The 13235-nt window shown below is 39.9% G+C and overlaps 1 protein-coding gene across 2 annotated transcripts in view; it reads right to left on the bottom strand.

Annotated features, from left to right (window-relative positions):
* SPOCK1 (SPARC (osteonectin), cwcv and kazal like domains proteoglycan 1) overlaps window positions 1–12986 on the bottom strand; it is a 341091-nt gene extending 328105 nt beyond the window's left edge. Inside the window, exons 1-2 of one of the 2 annotated variants that reach the window (XM_075509673.1) lie at window positions 12821–12986; window positions 12270–12437 (exon numbers count right to left, since the gene is read on the bottom strand). In XM_075509673.1, the coding sequence (XP_075365788.1) occupies window positions 12270–12437 (168 nt within the window). In that variant the 5' untranslated portion in view covers window positions 12821–12986. The other variant, XM_075509674.1, reaches the window with a different exon arrangement.
* Between the last annotated feature and the right edge of the window lie 249 nt (window positions 12987–13235).

Below are 13235 nucleotides of genomic sequence, written 5' to 3'. Positions count from 1 at the left end.
ACCTAATGGAGCATGTCTCCCTCTCAGCCATGACTCCTCTGTCTGGATCTGCTAAAGTATCCAGCATTTATTTGCCTATGACGCAGATTGTATGTTTTGGGGGGTTTTGTTATTTGTTTTTTTGGTTTGGGGTGGTTTTTTTCCCCCCCATTTGCTTGCACCTGTCGTTTCTCTTTTTAAGGAATGACTGAGAAAAACACATCTATTCCATCATTGCAGTTTCAGTAACTCCTAATTTCAGGAAGCTTCAGCTTTAAAATCAGCCATGCCCTAAGGCTTCAGCTTAGTATCTTATTCTATATCTGCATATCTCCTTATTGAGTTCAAATTTTATAGACAATCTTGCATCATTCTGGATGGAACACTTCAACTGCACCATCCCCAATACATCAGTAACAGTTCTGCAACGATGGAGGTAGGTTTCAAAATTGCTTCCTCTTTGCAGCTTCTTTCGTTGCTAATGAAAACTACAGCCATGCCGAGCACACACCACATCTACCTCTGTTTGTACATTGCCCTGCTGTAATAGAATATTGCTCATTCCTGATTACATAGGGCAATATTCTGCCATTAAACCATGGATGGAGTATCTCAACAGAAACTAATGCTAGGGTTCTGTGGTTACTTAAAAAAAATACTGATAGCAGAATATGGCCCATAAGAAGTTGTTTGGATTTTTTTTTCCTTTACATACAGAGATGGAACTATTTGTGATGGCAGATGTTGCTTTAGAAGTGGAAGCTTCAATATATTTTAAAATGGTTCTAAAATTGTTTATATTATATTTTTATGAATGCTCAAAAATTGTCCATTTATACCCATTAAAGTTTCTTGTACATATGTTCAGTCTTCTTTTCTCTTTTACAAGGCATTGCACCTGGATAGGAAGTGCTTACTCACAATTTCTAACAGCACTATCTCGGGGAGGGGGGCAATTACCTTTCATCTCAGGTTTTAAGAAGTTCATTACAAGCCACAAAATCTTTGCTCTGCCAAGCATTTTAACATTTATTAAGATAAGACACACACATAATACACACAGCACCTCTCCGTGAGAGGAGCCAAAGGCTTTATAGAAAGAAAAGGAGACTAGATACAAAAACAGACATTTGTGTCACATAAGGATCATCACTTCAGTCCATCTTGCCTCGTATCTCACTGAAAATAAACCATTAAGTGTCTTGTTACATCCAACTTAACTTTGTTATATAAGCATGAGGAGACTAATAAATCTGTGGCCACTGATCTGAATTACTATATACCTCCTTATGAGCAAATATATCTGGTTTACCAGTTTCCTTCATCCTGCAAAACTGCAGTTATACGCGTAACTGACAGTTGTGCAGTATTTTTCCAGTTTATATTTATTCTAATTAAATGTGACATTATTTTTTTGGATGCTGTTGTCCTGACTGAACCATAATCTGGAGATTCATGGTTGTGTTTAAGGAATACGGCAGACAATTCTGTATTTAAATCACTAATTATCCTGTACCTATAGATATCCTTACTGAAGGCAGCACTCCGGTGTTCTTTTATGTGAAACAATTTCTTTTTTAGCCATATGAAACAAATTTTTAAAAGATCAGTAGATTTAAAATTTCTAAGTCATCAGTTTCACCAGATGTAGTTTAACATTAAAATAAAACAAGACAGGAAATCTGTTTTGCATAATATCTCTGCTTTAACAGGAAATACCTAGTCCCCCTTCAATATGGTATCAAACGAGAGGTGTACCTATCTAGTATTAAATAAATAAATAAATAAATAACGTCTAGCTATCATAAAAAAGATTGGTTACCCTGGCTCCACTTAGAAAAAAATGGACAAAATTTATCCCTTATATACTTTGAGTGAAGCTTATGTTATCAAACAAGAAATGAATTTGACCTAATAAACACTGCTGTCAGGTACTGGCACATTTATCCAAAGGAAGAATACAGACCTGTTAAGCTTTGTCTTTCTGTATTCCAACCCAGTACATAGCTCAGTAGAAGAGCACTGTCCTGGGACTTACGCGACATAAATTTTGTTGTTAGATCTGGCGTTAGCTTGATGGATAACTCTGAACTAGCTTTATCCTCTGCTTCCACATCTAATCTAGATATACATCTCCGTATGCCTAACCACATCGGAAAAGTGCTTTGAGACGTAGCAAAGAATGCCACAAAAAGCTGAGGTATTCTTAAATGAGATGAAGGAATCTTCACCCGCTCTGCACAGTCCGGGACCCCGAGAGCAGGTTCAGCACTGGAAAGCTCCGACCAGGACGGGTTCCACTGTGTGTCTGGCCACGTATCAACACGCTCAGCAAAACTCCCATAAGAGCAAGGAGTACAAGTGCTTACAATATATTAGATATTGGCTCATACACAAATACTGGAAGGCTAACAGAGTTCTCCCAGAAATCAGTGTTCAAAGTACAACAGACTTGGATAAAGTGACCATATCTCAGAAGGGTTCCTTTAAGGTATCATTGCTACACATTTGTACATACTGCAAATTTTTCAGATAAAGGGATTCCTGATACGCATCCCCTGAAATAGGAAGGAGAGGAAACATATTGGAATAATATGGAAAGGTAATTACTTCAGTACCTATGTAGTACAGTTTAGTGGAAATATTTTAATTTTGTGTTTTTGAAATGACAGCACAAGAAGAAAATGTGAAACTGGTCATCTTAACTACAGAGCTGAAAATAGAGGGAGGTGGAATCACTGTCATTGCATTTCTGAATTCTCTAAAATTGATTTTTGTTAATATTTACCACTTGCAATCAAATTCTACCAAGAACTTCAATATCCCTAGTACATACAGAAACACTACTCTAAAAACCAATGTTTTCCACTCACTCCCTTGAACAAGCAACTCAGCCTCATTTCTTCTTAATCCTGCAATTATAATTTTCAGCCTCCCTCCCATTCCATTATCTAAAATTTAAGCGTCCCCCCCACCCAAATCCAGTGACTGCAGCTGCCTCTACCTCTCTACCTCAATCGGGTTCAAGTTGTCGAACAGCTACAGCTTGAAGAGAAAAGCAGAGAGGACAATATACAAACACTAGAAGACAATGCTGAAATAAACTTCTGAATAGGCAATGGAACTCAGGGAAGGAAGGGCAAAGACAGCTCTCCAAGCTAAAAAGCACATAAAAACTATTCACAGAATATGCTGTGAAATTTCAAATGCAATTGTATACACAGCTGAATTTCCTCATTGGACAGTTTCAAAATAACCTGCATAGACAGACAAGTATCACTACCTCTATCAATCCCAGTGTTAGCCAGAATTCAACTGTAAGCCATGATATATGGAAACCTTTTTTGAAAACCAGTCTGAAAATAGTTACTCTAGCAGTAATTTTTAATAAAGTATTTTTCTATCGGCCCAGGAGAAAGCAATCAGTGAAGTGGATATATGACACTAAGTTCATTAAGAGGATAGCTAAGATCACAGAATTAATTGATGCCCCTTTGTACCTATTTAATGAGAATGATTTTCTGTTACCCTGGATTACAAACCAAGCTATAGAAATCACAGATAAAGACCTATCTACTCCCTGCCAAAACCTCTATTCAGTAGCTTAGCAATTTATCTATAAACTGAATTTTGAATTATATCTTAGCCTTGAAATTCATCAGACATTAGATGTTCAGTCCAAACGTAATTCCATTTTAGCTGCCAACCTGCAACAGTAAATCCACCAATGATAACTGCTGGAGTTATCTACCTGATGACAGACTACTTACATGGAGTTAAGACTTCGTAACTTAGCAGGAGTAAGGCCCTGTGTAAAGCTGAAACACAGTTAAGTGTTGGAAGTACAGAAATTCACACTGGAGGCAGCAGCATTACCTTAACTTTGGTCTGTGTCAATGCCACTTCCTTGTTTTGGCTGGAGTCTATAAAATGTGTACTTTGTAGACTGTAGATGTTTGATTTTTTCAGGTACTTTGATTCTTCCAGGGACTTTGAGGGAGCTTCTACTTATGCTGGCCAGACACCTGATCTTTCAGCCTTGTCCAATTACACAGTGTCCTCCAAAAGCCAAAAAGAACTTTTTAATCTAACTGGTCTTTCATGTACAGTTGTTCTTTGTCTAAGAGAACAGGAAGATGAGGAATATGAGAATCAAACTCAGGCATCACTAAAGTCTTTGAGAATTTGGTCATTAGCTTCAACATAACCAAGATGTCACTACAGCTCTTTTGGTTACACAAGAAAAGAAATAATCAAACAGCCCTTGAATAAACAGTTGTTATCTAAAAGAAAAGAGTTTTCATACCCGAGATGCAATATTTGACCTCCATTTCCCTCATGAAGTCCTGCCTCTTGTAAAAGCAGCTCAGCTGCCCCACCCCAAATTCAGACAGTCTCATATTTTATCCACAAAAAATGCACATATTGTTAAAGATGCGCTGACTGAAATTACATATTTCTAGCCTCCTGGTTAAAACCATAAATATAGAGCAAAAGAGTTAAAATACCCGAGACAAAAAAAGGCAATAATCTCCCTGATGTTCAAAACATAGTATCATAACTAAGCTTTAACTTTTGGCACTTGAGAATAATGAGCTTGATTTTCTCAACCCTAATCCTGGACTATTTACCTGAAATAAAGCTAGTATTATTTACTGATGGATACTTGAGCCTGATAACTGTGGTTACACTAACAGACATCAGAACTCAGCCTCCTATGACTATTTTCAATCCACCCATTTTATATTACACTAACATGGTTTGACATGACGCATGGCTCATTTGTGTGGGGTTTTTTCCCCTCTTTTCTTCCTTTCACAAGAGTGAGTTTTGACAAATATATAAAGAAAATCTATCCCACAACTGCATACCAGGTTTTGATTTGCTGTTCCCTGCCCTGCCTGCCCCCCCCAGTGCTAACACTGCAATACATCAAAACTGGCTCTTCCACTTTTTTTATTAATTTTTAACCTCACCCTCATCAAGAAACAAAAGATTCCTCTTTTGTCCTTACAAAGGTGCAGCGTGCTCTTCACATCATTATATTTCCTATTGCTCCTGCTGCAACTCTTAAAACATAAAGTCTACATCCAGAAACATAACAGAAGAGTCACCTCCCAGGAATCTGACAAAATTACAGTTTAAATTTGTAATAAAGCAAGCCCCTATGGAAAAGAAATCCTATAAAAATGGGACACACACACCCCCACAAAACGACAGTAGAATTGAAGAATGGTTACTCTAAAAACCTGTAAAACATATTAGTGAAAACTTCAAATCTACATAATTCCATAGCAGGGATATGATTTGTGACTGCAGTCTACAGAACATTTCTGTAAGTAAGGAACTTATTGAAGTTAGAATTCGAAACATATAATACAGAAACTAACATTCTAATTTTCTACTGACCTATTTAGCTTTGGAGTCTTAGGTAATTCCTAGGGAAGCTGGATGAGTGTCAGTTAATTACAAAAAGCTGGCTCTCCATACTTTCCAAGTTAATTATCCTGACATAAATGCCATTATTTTTCCCCTTGTCCACTGCAGAAGGAAAGTGCAAAGTTTGAGAAGGGCATTTTTAGTAAGCAAATCTCTTCTGTTTGTAAGAAGCTGATTATGAATTATATTTGCACAGATTCAGTCTCATGTTTTGCTATTCTTTTAAACTTCGTGCAGCTTTGGCAAGTACATCTCAGCTGTACTTTTCAATCACATTTATATTCCAGCCTTGTCCCTCTGTTGAGTAAGGATTGCCCTAAGAGACAACCTATGCTAAGAGTGTCTGGGTAGACTTATAAATCACATTTCAACTCTGTTGTACTTCAGTCCAGATCCACTGGAATCCGTACACACAATCTTCACCCTCAATTAAATCTCAAGGTGAGCCTGGAATGATAATCTCCTGGGAAGCAAGCCTGAGGTGCCTGTGTCCCATCATATAACCCAGCCACTTTACTGACTGGGTACATCCATTACCTAGCTGGTAGGTATTCTTCAAGTGTACTGTAACCTTCCTGTAACCTGACTGTCTTCACTACTACATAATTAGCAGGGCCTGAATGGTTTCTCCAGGAATATATGTACTGATCACTGAATCCCAGAAAAACCCGTGCTTACATTTGAGGTGAAGAAAGAAGAAAATGTGATGTTCTGGTAATAAACCATTGGCAGAAAAATACTGCATTCTGCCTGTAGGTCCAAAGACAACATAGAAAAAGAAAATGCAATCCCAAACTACGTAGCTTTCCCTTAGCATCTAGCGTATCAGCCAGTATTTTGAAATTGGTTGAGTCCTTGGTAGTGAGATCACATTGAAGGCATGTACCTGCCAGGGAAGAGACAGCAGAAAGAACCCAGTCTACACAAATGGACTGTTAGCTCAAAAATCCCACAGGATCAGGGGATACTTGGGTATTGCAGATCAGGTTCCACCATGCTAGAAGCTCTATGGATAGGAAGCAAGACAATCATCTGCAAGGGGCTTTAAACTTAATGAATAAAAGCATGTGATAGAAAACTCCAAGGCCTCTAGAATCCCAAAATCCAGGTTCTTTTATTACAGTTTGCTACATCATAATCTTTTTTGTTAACATATAAGCTACACCTTGAAACTGAAGTGCTCATTAAGATAACTTTTTAAAACATAACCATGGGTGGAATAATAACCTTATTCCTAAATTGAGGAATGAGGTTATTTTTGTTACCAATTATCTACTTATTTCTTTAACACAATTTCCCGCAAGCCAGCTTTTGCTGTCCCTCTCTCAATAAACTTTCTGAAGCAAATCTACTCTTACACACTTAGCTTTGTCTGAGTAAACTAATATAGTATATTATTTTAAAACAGGCTCTTTTCCCCTATGATGCTGGAAGCCCTTTGGCTCACCAACTCCATAAAAATTTGTCTTTCCTAATTTCAGTGATCAGAAGTGCTCACAATATTCCTAATTAAGTATTCTTCCTTATACATTGTACAATTTTATTTCTTCAACAGAACCAGAAATCTTTCATTTTATGTATACCTACAATATATTTGCTCCCCTCAGATTAGCATTACTTTCGTTACTTAGAATAACTCTGCAAATCAATAAAAGTACACAGGTTTTCCCTCTCATCTATTTCAAGCTGAGCTGCCAGGACCCAGAATAAATTCGCGTTAGCTCTCCATTCCATGACCTTCTACTTTGTACTTTTAAATTTCATTTCATTTCTATTACTTGAGTTCTCAAGGTCTTCCAATTCTGCCTGCTTGGTATTCCAACCCTTCTCAGTAGTGGTCATGTTTTCCAATTCTCTGCTATCAAGTTTCACAACCACACTGCTAGTTTTGGGCTAAACAAATCAGAGAAAGGTAAGAGCAACAAGGGGAAAAGCAGTGCAGAAGTGTGAAGAGCCAGCCCGAAGTCCAACAATCCATCAGTGGCAAAGCTGGAACAATACAGGTCCCCCAGTTCCTAGCCCTGTATTGGCTTCGTCACCTAACACTGCACTTCTGATCAGGTGTGAGGAGGAACTCATAGGCTCAGAAAGGTGATGTACATGAATAACTGACAAAAGTGTCTCTTCAGCAGATCGTATCAGGGGACAGTAGTCTATGACCAACCTGGGAAATCTAATATCTAATCTAATCTACTTTTATATAACTATTCACGCTGCTGATAGTTACATGTAACTATTTATTCACAATAAGTCTGAGAAATGTATACACAGAGATGATGACATTTCATGCCTCACTTCTTAGGCATGCACAGTCTCAAAGCATCTCCAGGCGTATAATGCATGGGGGTTTTAACACGATTGCCTGAACTGGAACTCTGTAAGCAATAAAATTTAGAGAAACAGCTTAGTTAATGCTCAGAACGTGGTCTGGCAGCCTGCCATGCATAAACATGCACTGAAACCAGAGTTCATGCCAAGATTCTTAGCTTTGAACTTCATAGAAATTCCTTGTATGGTTTATACTAGATCCTCTAAGTTCATTTAACTTTTTTATTCCTTTTTGCAATTTAATCCATAGCTAGTTGAACTGATTACCTTTTTATATATAAGCATTAATAGTGTAATAGACATAACTCCAAGTAGAAATAATAGAATTAGTCTGTTCATATAATTTTGATTAAAGACAGGCCTAACACTATGAGGACACTTATTCTATGCCTTCAGTGCCAAGCTTCTACGAACACAATGAGATGCTGCAGTGTGACCTATTACAATAATGTGTATGGCTATTCACATAATAAATGCTTTCTAAGACTCATAAGAATTCACTTCACATTCAGGTGTCAAATTTGCGCTGAAGCTCCTCTTAAACCAAAGGATCTCTCTCAACAGATTTGATCGAAAGATCAAGGCCTTAACATTTGTGTTCATAATATCGCAAGATCTAATTTGACTCTCGTATCCCTGATGTCTGCTTTTCCAAGCCTCAAATCTGTACAAAGGAAATAGCTGCAGGTCCTTCCTACAGACTCCACCTTGCTTACTTTTTTCTTTTTCTAGTAATAATTGTATTGGTTTAGTTTTTAGATACTTACTAAACTCGACCTAGTCAGTTACTTAAGTATGTATCAACGCACATTCAATTATGGATTAGGTGAATAATAAATTCCATATTACCACAGATCCTGAGCTCTGTCCTTTCTTTTTTACAGCTTCAACACACAGTTGTGAGGAAGAGAAATACTATTATCCCCAGCTATAAAATGGGACTTAAGACAGAGCTAAGATTTTGTCATTGGTCACACAGAAAGCCCATGGCAGACAAGGAAAAAGAGGTGGAAGACAGGAATATCAAGTTCAGATTGTACTGAAAGCTGATTAATACATCAGATGTTACACCATTATTGATACTAGACAGCTGGACAATATACAAGATTTTCAACAGCATGTGCTTCACAACAGATCAGTCATATTGGTCTTACTATTCATTTACAGATTCTGCTTGTTTTTAAAAATGGAGCATTTGAATATGCTACAAATTGTGTTCAAATCACATGAAAAGATTGTATTGTAAAGTATTGTTTTAAACAGATTCCTTGAGGCTTTTTGAAAATGTTGACAGGTCATCATTTCACACTATTACATTCAGTCAGACTTAGAAATTTAGCCTGATTATGTGGATGTAATGCAGACTTCAGATAAGGTGTACTTCTGTGCTCTCTTGTCACAGAAGAGTAATGACTGCTGGGCCATTAAGTGCAAGTACCATGCTGTCTTTGCCCAAAAGAAATATGGGTCATACTAAAAAAAAAAAAAAGATCAATAGCTGTCTTCTCAAATCAGGCCATATTGGACCATAGCTCAATAAGGCTGACCAACCAATTGATTCTGAAAAGAATAACTGAAAAAGTTGAGAGAAGCCCAATTCAAAATTTTATATTCAATTATATGTCACCTGTAAAAAAACCACCCAGTACTGCAATATTATGGCAGATTTACACGCACATATGCATGCACAGATGTTTGTGCTGCATGCACGTACAGAGTTTAAAGTGGCCACACCCAAAACAATCAAATCTTAGCTCCATACGTGCAGTTTCTCCTACTGTACATAAGGACACAGTTATGTAAATATTTGTGCAATTTTATTTATATAAAATGACATAAAATTCAGAAAGATACTAAAGGTAATTGTAATTACTGCAACCTTGCTTCTGCTGATTTACAGGGTATGAACTAGGCCGCCTGCTCTGTAGTAGCTGTAGTGTCAGACCCAAGAAGGTTTTAACTGAAACACCACTTCTATACTCCAGCCTCCTGTGCAAAGCCCACATCGAGAACCTCATCTAGTAATGATGTATATAAAGTTACAGTTTGGGAATGAAGGGAAGATGGGAAGATAGTTTCCCTACAATTCAACAATTACGAATGAAATGCTAGTGCACCCCATACATAGCAGTTAATACCATTATGCTGCATCTCACCATTTTAACAAATGTTTTAACAATCTATCCCCAACAACACAGCCATGAAGCAAGGACCAGATTTCTTCTAATGACATCTCTGCATGCAAGAATCGTGCTGTCTCTACTATACCTACTATGCTGGCACCAACTCTACCTATGCATGTCTTCATCTGTGGACTCAGAACCTCTCACAGAAGATCATGATGCACTACATCACTTTGGTTAAAGACAAGTTATTAAGAGCTTAATTACATACGCAAGCTTTTCATATTTTCTTTCTGGAAAAAGCTTAGTAGGAGATGATTAGTAGTCTCTGTTAATTTGCCCCGTAAAAGGTTTCATGGATAATCATACGCATTTGTAACATGCTAGTTTTTAAGTAATTAAATAGAACCATTAAGACAGCTGGGTAGAAAGATACCTGAACTTTGCGTGAACTTTATGCGATTTGCTTTTGCTTGCCAGAGGACTGGTTAAGAGGGGTTTTTTTCCATAAAATGATTCTTCCTATAGAAAAGAGTTTTGAGGCTTTACGGTTTTTCTTAACATTTTCAGAAAGTCTAAAAAAGCATTTTCAGTTGTGAAACCTTAAAACACAAAAGACGTAATCTTCACAAACGCCTTCCACAGGAAAAGGAATAATTTCTCTGACAATTGCACTTGTGAGACTAGGGAAAGGGGAGGAGAAGAAAAGTTGCAAGGACTCTAGGCTTCAAAAAAAACCCCAAAAACCCAACAACAACAACCACCACCACACCCCCAAATTAAAAAAAAAAAAAAAAAAAAAAACACCAAACTTCAAGCTCAAGAAGTGTGATTAATACAAGGTCTCAATTTGGAAGGAGACTGTTAAAAGATGTCCCTTGTTATAAATCTGTCCCTAGTTACAAGTGTTTTCGGATTAATTTGTCAGTCCTTCATTCAATTTACCATTTTCAAATGCTGCCGAATTCTCACATCAAGTTGGATGTAGAAATTAACAAGTGAAATCCTTAACCTGCATTCCCCAGGAGACTAAACCAGATATTAACAAAGATTCCCTTGGAGTCTGGTAAAAATCTATGAATCCATATTAACTGTAGAATCCCCTTAATAGAGTAGTAGTTACTGTACAAGCATAGGCTTTTCCAGACACCTATTTATTATATGAGAACTTCAACAGTCCCAGTAGGTGGATGTCATCACAGTGACTGCACACAAATATGCATTCTCACATATCTGTTGACACCATTGTTAAGGCCATACTTTGTTATATTGAGATTCAGAGCAGCATGATTTCTCAGACACAGAGATGACCACAACTACAGAAAAATGTGGAGAGAATATGCTAGGCAGAGACAGGTCACATTTAACTGTAATACTTTGACTTCCTCTTTGCAAAGTAAGATATAGTGTTAAGACCACAGACAAACACATAGCATCAAAGTTTGACTTGTTAATGTATCATAAAATACCAGAGCTTCCTAAACAAACAAAAACATTCTTACAGAATAGTACTAGCAGAACTGCTAGCCAGCTCTACTCTTCCCTTTCCTAGAGTCACACTGCAGCCACAGCACACAAATCCCGTGCAATAAAGAACGCTTAACCTCAATGTGCTCATGATCAACATTAACAGTACTGTCTTCCTCATCCAGCCTTGGCCAGACTGAAGCAGGGGTTTGTGTGTGTACTCCAAGAAAGCTTTTTCAGCGTACAGACAAGAGAAGCAAAAGGAGCTCCGTCAATATGACATTTACGATAACTGTTGCATTTCCCTTTCTCCAGTCATTAATACATGCAATTGTATTCAAACTAGGGGAATTCAAGGATTAATTTGAAGCTTAAGAAAGTGATTTGTTTTGTACAGATACATGTCATAACACATCTTGAAGTTACCCCTATTTTCCAGACTGGGAAAAAAAAAAAAAGTGTCAAAGCATTGCTTCCTCCAACCCTATACCAGCAAAGATATCCATGAGCAGAACTGACAATAAAATGTTTTCCACCAAATCTGCAGGCAAAAAAAAGCTTCGCTGTTTACCACCTTGTGGCTTGAACTGGTAAATATTCCCTTCTTACACACACACCGTTTCATCATTTTACAGTTAACTAGCCTCTTAAGCAGCAGGCACAGAAACTTCGCTCAAAGTTCCTCCCCAAAGGAAAATTGAAGACCGTATGCTTTCAGCGAGACTGACACCAAGCCCAAGCTTCCCGATCGATGGGGCAATCGAGAGTGCCAGGACTGTCTGTCCAGCTTCCAAACAGCTCTGAATAGCATGCAAGCCGCAACCGGTTGCCCAAACTGCATCTCTCTTCTACCCACATCTTCTAAAAGCCAGCAGCCACCCATTGAAAGGGGAGAACAACCAAGAAGTATGCGGTAAACGAAGAAGTACTTACATCCCGGAATTTGTTCCAGTACTTGTCTTTATCATACTGCGAAACGGTGCTCAGCCATTTGTCGTTGTCCAGGAAATTGCCATGGTTGCTATTACTCGTGATGATTTCAGGATGCCGGCTCTCCACTTGCAGGAAGCACCAGGCAGCGATTACCAGCACCCCCGACATCTGCAAGGAGAGGAGCGGAGAGGAGCGGAGCGGCGAGGCGGCGGCGGGCGCGGAGGGCGGCGCGGCCGCGGCTCTCTCGGGCGGGGAAGTTTGAGGGGACCCAAGTTCGGGCTTGTCTCCCCTCACGCCCCTCGCCAACTTCTGGCTGCAGAGCTGCCAGGTCCGCTGAGACCCACCCCACCCGCCCAGCCTGGAGGGGCGGGGAACAACCACAACGGTAATAATAATAATAATAATAAAAATAAAACAGGTCACCTGGGGCCGGGCAGAGACACCAGCCAGGGGAAAATACAGCGTTACAAAACCCCAATAAAGCCTCCCGCGGGAGCAGCCAGCGCTGGCTCCACGAAGTTTGGCTGCCAGGGCGGTGAGGAAGCCCCTACCTCCGGGCAGCGCTGCCGGCCGGGGCTCCGAGCACCGTGCGCACCGCCACCGCCACCTCCTCTTCTCCTCTTCTCCTTTGTGCGGCTGCCGCGGCTGGGTCGGAGAGCCGGCGAGCCCCGACCAGGCGCCGTCAGCGGCTCCCGGTGCGTGTGTGCGCGGCGGCGGGGCGTCCGTGCGGCAGGAGCCGAGGTCTGGCGCCATCTACCCGCCGAGCGGCGGCGGCGCGGGGGCGGAGCGCGGCTCCGGTGTTGCCGGCTCCCGCCTGAGGTAAAGGGCGAGGCGAGGCGCCGCTCGCGCGCCCAACGGTCGCCGTGGCGGTCTCGGTGAAGCGCCGCGGACCCCTCACCTCCGGGCGGCGGGAGGGGGGGAACAAAAGCCCCTCCGCCCGCCCCGGCCTGGCGAATCCGCGGCGCC

Source organism: Mycteria americana, chromosome 8 (assembly GCF_035582795.1).
Source record: "Mycteria americana isolate JAX WOST 10 ecotype Jacksonville Zoo and Gardens chromosome 8, USCA_MyAme_1.0, whole genome shotgun sequence".
Lineage (NCBI taxonomy): Eukaryota > Metazoa > Chordata > Aves > Ciconiiformes > Ciconiidae > Mycteria > Mycteria americana.
This window is presented reverse-complemented; position numbering and strand designations above follow the sequence as displayed.